Source organism: Oryctolagus cuniculus, chromosome 3 (genome assembly GCF_051225735.1).
Source record: "Oryctolagus cuniculus isolate XC-2025 breed Fujian yellow rabbit chromosome 3, ASM5122573v1, whole genome shotgun sequence".
Taxonomy (NCBI): Eukaryota; Metazoa; Chordata; class Mammalia; order Lagomorpha; family Leporidae; genus Oryctolagus; species Oryctolagus cuniculus.
The window spans coordinates 9,421,852-9,438,646 of record NC_142869.1 but is presented as its reverse complement, the minus strand read 5'-3'; the positions used below and the strand labels follow the sequence as shown (position 1 = coordinate 9,438,646).

Here is a 16,795-nt window from a genome sequence, read left to right as displayed (position 1 = left end):
TCTCTCAAAGAAATATTTAAAGCTCTACATAAAGAATGGAAAACTCCAAATAGATCCACACAATTACAGCTAACAGATTTTTGATAAAGATTTGAAAGCAATTAAAAGAAGGAAAGATAGCCTTTTCATAAATAATGTTTGAGAAATTATACTTAAATGGGAAAAAATGATAAGAAAGAACCTCTAGTTGGAAGATTCTGAAAGATTGCAGACTTTGATAAAAGAATCTGACCATATTACGAATTTATTAAACAACCTACATCCTCACTAAATGATTGAGGGAGATGCTGAGCTAAGTAACTTTGGAAATGAGCAGTACTGATTAAGATTAAATGCAAAATTATGTACATAAGCACTGCACATTAGCTGATACAGTTTTTCCCCACAAGGACAATTTGACAATTCTGATACTTCTATACACGTACACCAGAACTGAACAATTAAGTAAATGGATACTGGATGGTGGGAGCCAAGTATCTTGCTGTTGGTATGGGATTTTACAGTAAGCAAGCAGAGAAAGCTGGAATTATCCCTGTGGTAATGGATTAGAGTTGCAGACATCACTATCAATCCTTGCTAAGCTTAATACAGGTGGAGATGGAGCTGGCTGCATAACGCTGTATTTACAAACATGTACTTCTGCATGAGTTAGTGTGCACACATACATCTTGTTCTGTCAACTGAGAGAACCTAAAAGCAATGGCACCTGGACAGCAGTGAGAACAGCAAGGGAATAGACTTTAGTGTCTAACCTCATTCTCCAATAAAGAAACTAGGGATCCTTGGATAAACGGATGATTCTAGGACCGGGGAAGAAAAAACAAAAATGAGACTGGAACACCTTCAGAGTCAGAAAGTATGTGAGTGCTATAAGCAAAGAAAAAACAATAACAACAACAACAAAAAAAACAGCAATATTACCACCACAATGATGGGAATATACAGAAGGAAATAGTAGCCAACAGAAAGAGCTCTCAATGTCCAGAGAGGGAACATTCTGAACAACAAAATAAATATAACATTGGATTATAATACAGAGTACAACGTAAGTATCTTGAGTACATATTGTCATAAATGACTAAGAAGCAAGGAAATGGAGGGGAATAAACAAATCTTATATGCAGAAAAATTCTAGATAGTTCATGTACTCACTCCACCTTCCAAGACTCTACTTGCCTAGTGTGGGCCACACAAAGAGCACACTATGGAAAAGAAAGAAAATAAAAAGATGACAGGAGAAAAACCTGAAAACACCATCCCATCCAGGTAAGCAAGGTCAACAAAATGATCATAAATAACCCTGATGCTGTGTAGCCTTGATGTGATATGACAGGATTAGAAAATGGGTCCCCCAGAGTGGAGATATATCTCATCAAAGAAGAAATGCAAATGTCAAACAGGCCCACAAGATGATCAGCATTGTTCATCATTAGGGAAATTCACATTAAATCCACAATGAACTGTCAATACATATCAGAACAGCTAAAGTAAGAAACAGTAACAACAGCACGTGCAGGCAAGGATGTGCAGAAACTAAATCACTCAGCCCTGCTGGTGGGAATGTAAAATATGTGGGCACTCTGGAAACACGTGGGCAGCGCTGGTAAAACTAAACATGCAGCTAACCATACTACTCAGCAATTAAACTCCTGGGCAATTGTCCCAGAAAATGATAATTTATGTTCACACAGAAACCTGTTACATGAAGGTTTGCAACCTTATTTGTGGTAGCTCAAAACTGGAAGAGGCTCAGATTCCTTTCAACAGGTGAATGGCTAAGCAAACTGTGGGACACTCAGCAATGAGGGAAGACACCATCGATGTTCCTGATGGCCTCCTCCAAAGAAAACCCAGAGGTTAGAGAGAGGCTGTGTTGAGAGGGAAACCGGTGCTCCTGTAAAAGTGCAACACGCAGAGCTCCTTCTGGATGTTGGTTCTATCTTGGTTTTGACATTGTGCTACAGTTTTGGAGTATGTTCTTATTGGAGGAAACTGGATACAAATGTTTCACTGGGACACTATTATTTCTTGAAACAGTTTTAATTAATTATCTCAAAATAAGAAGTTTAAAAAATAACCAGAGGGTATTAAGCACATGGATGGTCAATTGATTTTTTTCAACAAATAAGCCAACAGAATCAATGGTGAAAAGATTGTATGTATTTTCAATAAGATACAGGACTAACTGGGTATTTATATGTGACAAAATATATCTTCATCTTCAACTCACACCACATATAAAAAAACTAACTCAAAACAGGTTATAGACCTAAGCCTAAAAGCAAAAACATTTTTAAAAATTCTATGGAAAAATACTGTATGCAAGTCCATCCATCATCTTGAAATGAAGATTTCTTCTGATATTAAAAACCCACAAACAGTAAAAAGAAAAAAAGATAAATTAGACATTACCAAAAGAAACCATTAATACAATGCAGTGATGAGCAAAATGTACATCTGAAAAAGGACTTGTATTCAGAATATAAAAAGAACTTTCACAAGTCAATAATATGACACACAATCATTTTTAAGTGCAAAAATGATTTAAAAAGACATTTTACAAGTACAGAGATATGAATGGCCAAAAACCACATGAAAGACGATCAACTCCAAAAAAATGCATATTAAAGTTCAATGGACTTACCTGTAATAGTAGAGCTAGAAATGTGCCAGGGGACTCTAATTCAATCCCATCGAGGTGGCATGTACCAAGGCCATCTCACTAGTCAAAGTGATCAGTTTCAGTTCATAAATTATCATAATGATAGAATTAAATGTCAAAGGGATCACACAAACAAGACTGGTGTCTGCTAATACTAACTGATAAAATTAAAAAGGAGAGAACAATCCATATGGGAAGTGGGATACACAGCAGACTCATAGAATGGCACATGTCCTAAATAGCACTCTGGCCTCAGAATCAGCCCTTAAGGCATTCAGATCCAGCTAAAAAGCCCATGAGTGTTTCTCAGGCACTGAAAGCCAAGACACTGTGGCAAGAAAAATGACCTAAATGAAAGATCTCTGCAAGTGAGATCCCAGTGGAAAGAATGGGCCATCACAGAAGGAGGTACCTTTCTCTGAAGGGAGGAAAGAACTTCCACTTTGACTATAGCCTTGTCTGAATAAGATCAGAATTTGTGAACTCAAGAGGCTTCCATAGCCTTGACAGCTCATGACAAGAGCCTAGGGTGATTACTGATGTCATAAATAAGAGTGTCAATTGTTAAATCAACAACGGGAGTCACTGTACACTTACTCCTCATGTAGGACCTCTGTCCTTAATGTGTCGTACTATGAGAATTAACGGTAAAACTACTACTCAAACAGTACTCTATACTTTGTGTGTCTGTGTGGGTGCAGTCTGTTGAAATCTTTACTTAGTATATGCTAAGTTGATCTTCTGTATATAAAGATAATTAAAAATGAATCTTGATGAAGAATGGGATGGGAGAGGGAGTGGGAGATGGGACGGTTGCGGGTGGGAGGGAGGTTATGGGAGGAAAAGCCACTATAATCCAAAAGATGTACTTTGGAAATTTATATTTATTAAATAGAAGTTGAAAAAAATAAAATTAAAAAATCTTTATCAAATAAAAAAAAAGTTCAATGGAATTTTCCAGTGGAAGAGAGCCAGAAGTTGTAGATGGCTATAAACTAAGAGACAAATATATTATTTTAAGATTTATTTATTTATTTGAGAGGCAGAGTCACAGACAGAGAAAGGGAGAGGCAGAGAGAAAGGTCTTCCATCTGCTGGTTCACTCCCCAAAGGGCCGTAACAGCTGGAGATGAGCTGATCCGAATCCAGGAGCCAGGAGATTCCCTAGGGTCTACCATGCAGGTGCAGGGGCCCAAGCACTTGGGCCATCTTCCACTGCCTTCCCAAGAAATAGCAGAGAGCTGAACGGAGGAGGAGTAGCCCAGGTGGGAGCTAGCCCTGCAAGCAGAGGCTTAGCATACTATGCAACAGCACCAGTCCCAAGAGACAAATACTGAAAAGCAGTTGAGTTGAAAGACAGGGAGACATGGTAACATTCTCCACCTTTGATAACACACATGGCATTTCTGTGCTAGTAAGAAAGGAATGGGTCACCGGAGTCCCCGTTGTTCAAGCGACAGTGGCAGTGGGTCTGGAAGAATCCTTGCTTTCCCTGTTGCAGTACCAGCATCTCAGGCCCAGTGTAGAGTTTCAGGTAGGATATCTGTCGCTCCCCGTCTTCGTGGAGGAGCGACACTGAACCCTGCCTAGGCTTCATATCCGAGTCACGGCACCATTATGTCGCTCCCCCTCTTCGTGGAGGAACGACACAGGACCCTGCGTTGTTCTTTTGTCTGCTCGGCCCTCCCTGGGTTTGCTGCTGGTTCTTCCTGGGTTGGCTACCGTCACTTCCACCTCCGTGGAAGGGCGGTTCCCCCTGGCCACTTTCCCCACTTCCGCGGGGGAGCGGCACACCGCCGGCCAGCTCTCTCGGGGGCAGCACAGATGTTCCTCTTAGATGTTCCCCTTAGATGTTCCTGGTGCATGTTGTCTCTCTCCTCCTTTATAGTCCTTTTCCACCAATCCCAACTCTGCTACCCACACGCCGAGTATGCTGCTCTCCTCCAATCAGGAGCAGGTCCTGCAGCTTGTCAAGTTGGTGAGAGGCAGCTGGGTAGAAGCTGCTTTCTCCTCTCCCAGCGCCATATTGTGGGAGAGCAGATGCATAGAATATGTCTTAATTCCAGTAACTTAGTCTAGTCCAAGTTGCTCCCCACAATATCAAGTAGATCCTGGAGAATTAATGCTGCATCAGGAGGTCCTTTCTTCCCATCCACTGGCACTGGGACAGATAATGCAAGGGGCAGAGTAGCAAAGACTCAAAGATGAGAGTGGACACAAAGTAAGCCAATCACTGAAAGGCACACAGGACCCACGCCCAGTGAAGGACCATAAAGAAAGAGTTGTGTGGATGGCACACCAAGCTCAGGGAGTTTCTGTCTGTATTTGGAGGATGAAAGTGATAGTATTTTCAACCAGAAGCCTAAGTTCAGCAGGAAAAGGCAGAATTCCCCACATTGCAGAGTTCACCTGCTGGCCTGAGAGTGATATGTCTTGAACCCACTGAGAAAGCCAAACTCAGAAGGTAAATGTAACATAGGGTTAAGGATCTAATTCTCTAACAATGATTTGCCTAATTCACTCCTCTAAGTCAATTAGGTAACTTTTGAGCACCTAACAGTTGGCCAAGTGTTAAGTTTGCTGAACCTTGAGTATCTTGAAACAGTATTTGTTTCCAAGGCAACAACCTCAAAAAGCAAAGGCATCATCTTTCTTATGTGGAAGTAGTGTTCTTATGGAACACTAGTCTTTGGGATACAATAAATTCCTTTTTCAGAAAACAGGTTTTATAATCAAATATATTCGAAAAATAAACAAAGGCAATCTCCACATGGCATGTGCCATGTTCCAAAGTTCCTTGGCCACAGAACCCCTTTTCCATCTCCTGGGACCAGTGTTCTGTACAACTCAGAAAACAACTGTAACAAATACCCTATGATCCTCTGCATGCTGAGAACTTACCAGGGCTGAAGAGAAATAAACAGCTGTTCTTTTCAAAATCCAGCCAGAGTGACACTGGAACCGACTCACTGTGATATTTGGTCCAGTAATCAAGGTGGGTATCATGAAGAAACACATAGAGGTGGGTTTGCTAAGTGTGGGTGGGCTGAGAAGTGGGGACTAGGAGGCAGGTGACAGAAAGAAAGGACATTACTGAGAAGAGCCTACCAAGGTGTGTTCTGGAATCTAGCAGGCAGAAGAACTCAGGGCAAGTCTGGGCTGGGCCAGACCAATCACTCATATCTGGACTGTCAGGTAGTGGTGCATTAAGCCCATGATCATAAAGTAAATTGAAACTAGGTTATTGAAAAAATAAAAGGAATAAAAAAGAAAGGAAAGGAAGGAAGGAGACGGGATTGATGGAGGAATGGGGGGATTATCTATGAAATACATGAAAATTGTTCTCTTTATATTAATAACAATAAAAATGGAAAAAAGAACCCTCATTTTTTTAGACAATGAAATACCAATAGGATATTTTAGATAGGGAGTGACAAGATTAGATAATCATTATAGAAGATCTCTGTATACATTTATTGAAATACATTATATATACTTATTAAAATAGCACACAATATATACTCCATAATTATGTACAATTATTGTGTTAATTAAAAACATGTTCCAATGTTTAGGAGACAGAAATGCTGCTAACTAATCTGGCTTTATCATCATATAATTTATACATGTATGGAATTATCACATTGTATTCCATAAACATGTATAATTAAAAGAATAATAACCAAAAAAGAGGTTTTTAAGGTATCCTTAGTAGTTGAATATGGGGAAGAAATAAGAAGATTGAGGTATCAAAATGATTCCCCAGTTTGCACCCAGAGCAACCTGGGGTGAATCCGTACCCTGTCATCAGTGAGCAAACATTTAAAGGAAGAGAAAATACTGATGAGTTCGAAGTGCCTCTGAGACTTCCAAGGGTGTGTGTCGAGTAGGCAGTTACAGATTTGCTAAATATCCTGGAGGAAAGATTCTGCATTCTCTGCCATAAGATATCAAAGTAAATTTTAAATGAACTATAGACTTAAGTGACAAAATTTAATTTATACATGAATAAAATTGCATAGGAGAATATTTATAAAATCTGGATAGACAAACTTTCTAGAATGAAACAAAGAAAATGTCAAGGTAAAGTTATGTACAAATTAAAATATGGATGTCAGCATTGTGGCACAACAGGTTAAGCCACTGCCTGCAACACCAGCATCCCATATGGGCACTGGTTCCAGTCCCAGCTGCTCTGCTTTCAATCCAGCTCCTTGCTAATGCACATGGAAAAGCAGTGGAAGATGACACAAGCCCATAGACCCCTGCACCCATGTGAGACACCTGAATGGACTTCTTTGCTTCTAGCCTCAGCCTCGCCAACCCCCGGACATTGCAGCCATTTGGGGAGTGAACCAGCAGATAGATGACCTCTCTCTGTCCACCTCCTCCTGTAACTTTGTATTTCAAATCAATAAACAAATCTTTTAAAAACCAAAACATGATAAAATGTATAAAACAAAGCACCTTATACACCTTTACAAGCCAAATGACAGTGGAAAAGTACTTGCAAAGTATGGTGGATCAAATGTATTAAACTTAATATAAAGGGTTATTTCAGATCAAGAAGAATGAAGATAACTATGATGGATCTGGTGGGAAAGCATACAAAGGGTACACAGGGAGTCCATACAAGAGGAAACATGGGAACGACATTGCGGCACAGTGGGTTAGGCAACTGCTTATAGTGCCTGCATCCTATAAGGCAGTGTCAATTCAAGTCCTGGCTGCTCCCCTCCTGATTCAGCTCCCTACTAACGCACCTGGGGGAGCAGTGGAAGATGGTTGAGTTGCTTGGGTCCCTTGCCATCCAGATGGGAGACTGGATGAAGCTCCTGGCTCCTAGCTTTGGCCTGGCACAGCCCTGCCATTGCAGCCATTTGGGGATTGAAAATCAATCTCTCTCTCTCTCTCTCTCCCATCTCTCCCATCTCTCCCATCTCTTCCCTTCTCTGACACTGTGCCACTGTGCCTTTCAAATAATTTTTTCAAAACAAAGAAGAAACACAAATAGCCAGAAACCTAATTGAACAGTTTTCCACCTTACTAGGAATCAAAGGTATTAGATCATAAGAACAACCGCTCTCAGCGTCTGTGCCCTGATGAGGAAACTGGTGCTCTAGTGTACACTCCGTGGGGGTGAATGGGGGCTCCCTGGGTGCTCGTGACTGGGAGGCTGTGTGCAGGGACTGTGAAAACACTGAGGTTGCATGGGAGGGTTCAGGGTGTGGCTGGGACACTGGGCAGTCACGGGGAGGCTGCACACACTCAGGGCTCCCTGGTTCCCTGGTGAGAGACATGGCTGGGCAATCTGAGCTCACAATGAGACTTCACAGATCTTTTGTGTGGTCCCTGTGGCAGAGCGGATGAATAATATACTCGCTGGGGCTAGTGCCCAGCACTGGTCTTCAAGGAGACAAGCTCAGCTAAGTCTATACCAACAGACAAGAAGAAACCTCCCTTCTGAATAAAAAAAAAAAATTTACCACACCAAACCTGGGTGTGTCACCTCAGACAAGAGCTACTTGGCCACTCCCACCTCACTCCTCCAGTTGTTCTCTGAAAGCAGACACTCCACTAATCCACTCAGACATAGTCCAAAGATAAAAGTGGCAACGGCAAAAAATCAAAGACCAACAAGTCTCCCCACAAATGCCAACTAACAAACTCATCAATCCAAGAAAAAAGAACAAGGAAGACAACATGACATCCCCAAAAGAACACAAGACCTCAATACTAGATTGTGAAGATGATGAGACTGAAGAAATGCCAAAAATGGAAATAAAAAAATGGATCATAGAATTACTGAGAAGTAAACAGAAGCAAATGCAAAAACTAATGAAATTCATTCATGACATGAAAGACAATTTCTCCCAAGAAATTGAGATCTTAAAGAGAAATCAAAATGAACTCTTAGAAATGAAGAATTATGGGCCGGCGCCGCGGCTCACTAGGCTAATCCTCCGCCTAGCGGCGCCGGCACACCGGGTTCTAGTCCCGGTTGGGGCGCCGGATTCTGTCCCGGTTGCCCCTCTTCCAGGCCAGCCCTCTGCTGTGGCCAGGGAGTGCAGTGGAGGATGGCCCAGGTGCTTGGGCCCTGCACCCCATGGGAGACCAGGAAAAGCACCTGGCTCCTGGCTCCTGCCATCGGATCAGCACGGTGCGCCGGCCGCAGCGCGCCGGCCGCGGCGGCCATTGGAGGGTGAACCAACGGCAAAGGAAGACCTTTCTCTCTGTCTCTCTCTCTCACTGTCCACTCTGCCTGTCAAAAAAATAAAAAATAAAAAATAAAATAAAAAAAAATAAAAATAAAAAAAAAAGAAATGAAGAATTAAACAGAAAAATAAAAAATACAGAGGAGAGCCTTAACAACAGAATCAGTGAAACAGAAGAAAAGGATATAGGACTAAGAAGACAAAGCATGGGGAATTATACAGTCAGAACAAACACAAGAAGAAGCAATTAGAAAAATAAAACATCATTGCTGGGAATCTAGAGGATAATATCAAATGACCCAACATAGAGGATCTAGGAGTATCTGAAGGCATGAAAAGAGAAAGGATTAGAAGGTTTTTTTAGGGGCTGGCGCTGTGGTGTAGCGGGTAAAGCAGCTGCCTGCAGTGCCAGCATCACAGATGGGCACCAGTTCAAGTCCCAGCTGCTCCACTTCTGATCCAGCTCTCTGCTGTGGTCTGGGAAAGCAGTAGAAGATGGCCCTAGTCTTTGGGCCCCTGCACCCATGTGGGAGACTCAGAAGAAGCTCCTGGCTCCTGGCTCCTGGCTCCTGGCTCCTGGCTTCAGATCAGCCAATTGGGGAGTGAACTAACGGATGGAAGACCTCTCCCTCCCTCCATCCCCCCCCCCCCCCGCTCTGCTTTTCCTTCTCTTTCTGTATAACTCTGACTTTCAAATAAAATAAATAAATATTTTAAAAAAGAAAGCATTTTTAGTGAAATAATAAAAGAAAATTTCTCCAATTTGGAGAAAGAAAGGAGCATCCAAATACAGGAAGCACATGGACCTCCTAAAAGACATGACCAGAAAAGATCTTCACCACAACAAAACATAAAGAAAAGATTCTAAAATGTGCATGAGAGAAATGCCAGATTGCTCTCAGAGGATCTCCAATTAGACTCACAAATGACTTCTAATCAGAAACACTGCAGGCTAGGAAAGAATGGCGAGATATATTCCAAGTCTCAAAGAGAAAAAAAACTGTCAACCCAGGATACTATATCCTGCAAATCTGTCATTTATGAATGAAGGTTTAATAAAAACCTTCCATGACAAACAGAAATTGAAAGGATCGGTCAACACCTGTCCAGCCCTGCAGAAGGTGCTTAAGGATGTGCTTCACAGAGGCACACAGAAACATGGTCATCACTACAGAAGAAGGTAAAGGCAGAAAAGCTCCCAGTAGAAGTACAAAGGAAATCCAAAGTAAAAAAAAAAAAAAAAAAACAGGAATGTTTATGGGAAAATGGCAAAGCAAAGTTGTTACATATCAATAGTCACCTTGCATCTAAATGGCCTTTACTCTCCAGTTAGAAGACACAGACTGGATGGATGGACTAAAAAACAAGACCCATCTATCTGCTTCCTAAAAGAAACACATCTCATCAACAAAGATGCATGCAGACTGAGAGTGAAAGGATGGAACAAGATATTGTATGATAGACGAAACCAAAAAAGAGTTGGTGTAGAAATCCTGATATTAGACAAAATAAGCCTTAACACAAAAACTGTTAAAAGAGAGATGGGCATTATGTAATGATTAAGGGATCATTTCAACAGGAAGATGTAACTATTATAAATGTATACGCACCTAATCATGAGGCATCTGGATATTTAAAAGAAATGTTAAAAGATCTAAAGGGACACATAGACTCCAATACAATATTAGTGGGGGATTTCAATACCCCACTTTCAGCAATCGACAGATAAATCAGAAGAAAATCAGCAAGGAAACAGCAGAGTTAACTGACACTGAAGACCAAATGTACCTAACTGATATCTACAGAACTATTCATCTTACAGTTGCAACATACACATTCTTTTCACCTGTGCATGGAACCTTCTCTAGGATAGACCACATGCTAAGTCATAAAACAAGTCTCAGCAAATTCAAAAAAATAAAAATCATACCATGCATCTTCTCAGATCACAATGCAATGAAGCTGGAAATCAGCAACTCAGAAATCTCAAGAACATAGGCAAACACATGGAGACTGAAAAACATGCTCCTGAATTAATGGTCAGTCATAGAAGAAATCAAAAGAGAAATGAAAAAATCTCTGGAAACAAATGTAGATGAGAACACAACATATCAAAACTTATGGGATACAGCAAAAACAGTGTGAAGTGGAAAGTTTATAGCAAATGGTGCCTACATCAAGAAATTGGAAAGGCACCAAATAAATCAACTATCAATGCATGTCAAGGATCTAGAAAAACTGCAGCAAACCAAACCCAAAAGTAGCAGGAGAAAAGAAATAATTAAAATTAAAAAAGAAATGAACAAAATTAAAACAAAAAACATAAAAGGAAGAGCTGTTTTTTGAAAACAATAAAAGAAATTGACACACCATTGGCCCAAATAACCAAAAAAGGAGGGAAAATACACAAATCAATAAAATAAGAGATGAAAAAGCCAATATAACAACACCACAAAAATAAAAAAATCATCAGAAATTACTACAAAGATCTGTATGCCAACAAACTGGGAAACCTAGGAGAAATGGATAGATTCCTGGATGTATACAACCTACCTAAATTGAGCCTTGAAGGCATAGAAATGCTAAAAAGACCCATTACTGAGACTGAAATTGAATCAGTAATAAAGACCCTACCAACAAAGAAAAGCCCAGGACCGGATGGCTTCACTGTTGAATTCTACCAGACATTTAAAGAAAAACTAACTCCACTTCTTCTCAAATTCTTCAAAACAATTGAGAGGGAGGGAATCCCCCAAATTCTTTCTATAAAGCCAGCATCACCTTAATTCCTAAACCTGAAAAAGATACAACAAAGAGGACTACAGACCAATTTCCCTGATGAACATATATGCAAAAATCGGCAACAAAATTCTAGCTAATTGAATCCAACAAAACATTAGAAAGATCATTCACCCTGACTAAGTGGGATTTATCCCTGGTATGAAAGGATGATTCAACATTCACAAATCAATCAATGTGATACAGCACATTAACAAACTGAAGAACAAAACCATATGATTATCTCAAAGATACAGAGAAAGCATTTGATAAAATACAACACCCTTTCATGAGAAAAACTCTAAGAAAACTGGGTATGTAAGGAAAATTCCTCAACATAATCAAGGCAATTTATGACAAAACCACATCCAGTGTCCTTTTGAATGGGGAAAAGTTGGAAACATTCCCACTGAGACCTAGAACCAGACAAGGTTGACCACTCTCACCATTGCTATTCAATACAGTTCTGGAAGTTTTAGCCAGAGCCATTAGATAAGAAAAAGAAATCAAAGGGATTCAAATTGGGAATGAGCAAGTCAAACCATCCCTATCTGCAGATGAAATGATTCTGTATATAAGGGATCCAAAAGAATCCACCATGAGACTATTGGAACTCATAGAAGAGTTTGGTAAAGTAGCAGGATATAAAATCAATATACAAAGATCAACAGCCTTTGTTTACACATACAATGCCAAGGTTGATATTGAGCTTCTAAATTGGATCCCATTCACAATAGCTACAAAAAAAATCAAATACCTTGGAATAAATTTAACCAAGGATATCAAAGATCTCTACAATGAGAATTACAAATCATTAAAGAAAGAAATAGAAGAGGATACCAAAAAATGGAAAAACTTTCATGTTCATGGATCGGAAGAATAATATCATCAAAATGTCCATTCTTCTGAGAGCAATTTATAGATTCAATGAAATACCAATCAAAATACCAAAGACATTCTTCTCAGATCTCGAATCTGAAATTCATATGGAGGCACAGGAGACCTCAATTAGCTAAAGCAATCTTAAACAACAAAAACAAAGCTGGAGGCATCACAATATCAAATTTGAAGATATATTACAAGGCAGTTATAATCAAAGAAGCCTGGAACTTGTACAAAAACAGATGTATAGACCTATGGAACAGAACAGAAATGTCAGAGATCAATCCAAGCATCCACAACCAATTATATTAGACCAAGGAGCTAAAACCAGTCCCTGGAGAAAGGACAGTCTCTTCAACCAATGGCGCTAGAAAAACTGGATTTCCACATGCAGGAGTATTAATCAGGACCTCTGCCTTACACCTTACATGAAAATCCATTGAAAATGGATTAAAGACCTAAATCTATGACATTACACCATCAAGTTACTAGAGAACACTGGGGAAACCCTATGAGACATTGGCACAAGCAAAGAGTTCTTGAAAAAGACCCCAGAAGCACAGGCAATCAAAGCCAAAATCAACAAATGGGATGACATCAAATTGAGAAGTTTCTGTGCTGAAAAAAGGAACACTCAGGAAACTGAAGAGGCAACTGACAGAATGGGAGGAATTATTTGCAAACATTGCAACTGATAAAGGATTAATAGCCAGAATATATAAAGAGATCAAGAAATTCCACAAAAAAAACAAACAATCCAGTTAAGAAATGGGCCAAAGACTTAAACAGATATTTTTCAAAAGAGGAAATCCAAATGGCAAACAGACACATGAAAACATGCTCAGGATAACTAGCCATCAGGGAAATCCAAATCAAAACTATGATGAGGTTGCATCTCACCTCGGTTAGAACAGCTCTTTCATACAGAAATCAACAAACAACATATGCTGGCAAGGATGTGGGGAAAAAGGTACCCTAATCCACTGTTGGTGTGAATGTAAACTGGAAAAGCCACTATGGAAGACAGTATGGAGATACCTCAGGAATCTGAATATAGACCTACCATATGACCCAGGATCCCACTCTAGGGAATTTACCCAAGGGAAATGAAATCAGCAAATAAAAGAGTTATCAGCACTCTCATGTTGATTGCAGTTCAATTTACAATAGCTAAGGCATGGAATCAACCTAAGTACCCATCAATTGAAGACTGGATAAAGAAATTATGGGATATATATTCTATGAAATAATATACAGTGGCAAAAAATGAAATCCAGTCATTTGCAATAAAATGGATGAATCTGGAAAACATCATACTTAGTAAAATAAGTCAGTCCCAAAGGGACAAATATCATATGTTCTCCCTGATCTGTGACAAGTAATACAGCATCCAAAAGGAAGTCTGTAGAAGTGAAATTGACTCTTTGAGAAGCAATGACTTGAACAGCCCTGGTCTTGACTGCTGAGGGACAGTTACCCACCCCCGCCCTTTTTTTTTTCTTACTGGAGAATGGGACACTGGTATTCAGAGAGGGAGGAGGAGGTGGTGTGGGAGTGGGCGTGGTAAAGCAGATACGATGCAAAGAATCACCACATTCCTTAGGTTGCATGTATGAAATTTGCACTCATTAAATAAATGGTTTCTTTGGGGAAAAATATTAACAATAGTTGACTCCTAATAGTGCATTTTTAATTCGTGGTGTTTTTTCCCTATAGCCCTATATTTTCTAAATTTTTTTCATCTTTTTATTATTCATGGATAAAAATATCTATTCAAAAACCCAAGATGCTTCTCCAATATTATTTTTGCCTCCGTAAAATTACAAGTATGGATGAATGTCTGTATGTGTTTGTACACCATTCAACAAAGCAAAACCATCCAAGAAGTATTTTCTGGCGTGAACTCATTTCTCAATCCCAGGAAAAAATTCAAAAGGAAAACCCAGGATGTGACACAGAAAAGTAGGAGTGGACTTCCAAAAACTTGTAGAAAATGAAATTAAAAGATGTTTATTTCAGCACACAAAGGTTTTCAAGCTATGCATTTTTTCATAATATGCATTTTCCATGAACTTTTTTTTGGACAGGCAGAGTGGACAGTGAGAAAGAGAGAGACAGAGAGAAAGGTCTTCCTTTGTCGTTGGTTCACCCTCCAATGGTCACCGCGGCTGGCGTGCTTCGGCCGGCGCACCGCGCTGATCCAAAGTCAGGAGCCAGGTGCTTCTCCTGGTCTCCCATGGGGTGCAGGGCCCAAGCACTTGGGCCATCCTCCACTGCACTCCCTGGCCACAGCAGAGAGCTGGCCTGGAAGAGGGGCAACTGGGACAGAATCCGGCACCCCGAACATTTTCCATGAACTTTTGCAGATCCCTTGTAGAAGGGAAGACCTGGTATTGTTTCTCCCAAATCTTGGCTGTTGCACCTTCCCCAGGAGCACAGATGAGGGTCTGCAGGGATGGATGAGGGACCCAGGTTGTGTGAAAATTCTGTGGGAGTTGAGAGGTGGTCACAGGGTCCAGGCAGGGGAGCTGTAGCAGTGTGGTTGCTCTGCCAATGACATCACACACTTCCCTGCAGCCTACGCGCTCACCTTGCTCTAAGGGACCTCACAGGCCAGCCTCTCCCAACTTGCAAACCCGAGTGACCCTTTCGCTTTTGTTCCTTGAGTGAGGCTCTGAAAACACAGACTTTGTCCAACTCTCTAAACATCAAGGCTCCTGCCTGTGGCTGGGACTGCAAAGGCTGGAGCATTTTCCACTGTGGTGGGTCAAGGGTTCTTTTTGGAAATCTGAGAGATTTGAGAGTCTCCCTGCAGCATGTACACATAAGCACAGCATTTCACATCTATTTTTGGAGACTCACAAACTCCCTGCAGCCCATAAAGGACTGACAAGAACCCCATGTTAGACGGGATCCTCTGATCTACAAGAGACTCCTACAAGGTGTTCAGTGATCTAAAAATCTTCTGTGCAACGCAGCCCCAGCCTTCTCCCCCTCTTGCCCCTTCACACTCCAGTAGTACATGGACCTACACTGAGAGTTGATCTCCAACCCAGGGTGTCTCCCCCTTACTTCCAGTTTTCAAAACCCCATCACTTTTACACTCTTTCAATAAAAACAACCATGGTAGCCCAATTGCAGATTCTAGAAAAGACATATTCGACTTTCCTTTCCCTGTCTGATTTCCATTCATGCTTAAACTATCTTAAGTGTCCATGGAATGGCTCATGCCTGGAGCTACAAAACCACAGCCCTGGAAACCAACAGCAATGGTGGTGTTGAAAGTCCAAGCACTGGCATGATTCAGAAACCTCTCACTAAAGGACAATGTAGCCGGTAGCATTAAAATAGATCCACTGTACATTTCGCAACAGTGTGATTGATTTTGGGATTATTTCTTGCTTGGAGAATTTGTGATTTCTTTTTATTAACTTCTGCAATCTCAGGGATCTTGTGGTAACACTGAATACTCAGTTCCCAGACCACTTGCCTGTAAAGCCAGGTGCGCAGACACACGTGCCGTTCAGGGCTTCACTGTCACAGGTGCCTCCATTCAGACAGCTGACGTTAGCACAAGGATCCTTGTACAGCTCACAGTGGATCCCTGCAGAGAAAGAGACAAGAAAGGGGTGACTTAGGCAGGACTCTCCAGCCCCCATGACCTTTCAGAGTAGAGTGTGCGGAGTGGTATGGCACAGAAGTGGATTCCTAGCGCGCGTGTGTGTGTGCGTGCGCATGCACGCGCACGCATGTTGTGTGCACACATGTGCATGGGCTCCCTCTTGACTTCAGGCTGTCATAAAAGCATGCCTATGAGAAAAAAAACAAAGTCAAGCACCACTGTAATTACCTTTCCATGCCCCAAATCCTGAAGATTAAACTTGTCCATGGTGAATGCTTGCTAAGTATCCAAAAGAAATGGATAATAGCCAGACAAACTTGACAAAATCTTAATGTAATTGATAACAACATCCTAAATGGGAAGATCCTGAATCAGATATGAGTCCCAGATCTACCCTGTAGAAATACTGGAGAGAGAGGGAGCTGCTCTGAACTTAATCTTCACTCTCAAAGACCAACTGAGTTCCCCACATGCAAAGGTAACAGGTGATGGGCACCTGCCCGCCATGCTCCAGATCCTCACGCCGTGCCTTGATTCAGCCCTCACAACAACACAGTAAGACCAGTACCCGTACTCCCCATCTGACAGAAAAGGAAACTGAGGAAAGAGTCCAGCACAAAAAGCCTAGGAAGGGAA

General features: G+C 41.0%; 1 protein-coding gene across 1 annotated transcript in view; it reads right to left on the bottom strand.

Moving 5' to 3' along the window:
- DNER (delta/notch like EGF repeat containing) overlaps positions 1-16,795 on the bottom strand; it is a 423,033-nt gene that overhangs the window by 32,265 nt on the left and 373,973 nt on the right. Inside the window, exon 10 of the mRNA XM_008259280.4 lies at positions 16,028-16,141. Within this exon, the coding sequence (XP_008257502.3) occupies positions 16,028-16,141 (114 nt within the window). The remainder of the gene's footprint in view (positions 1-16,027; positions 16,142-16,795) is intronic.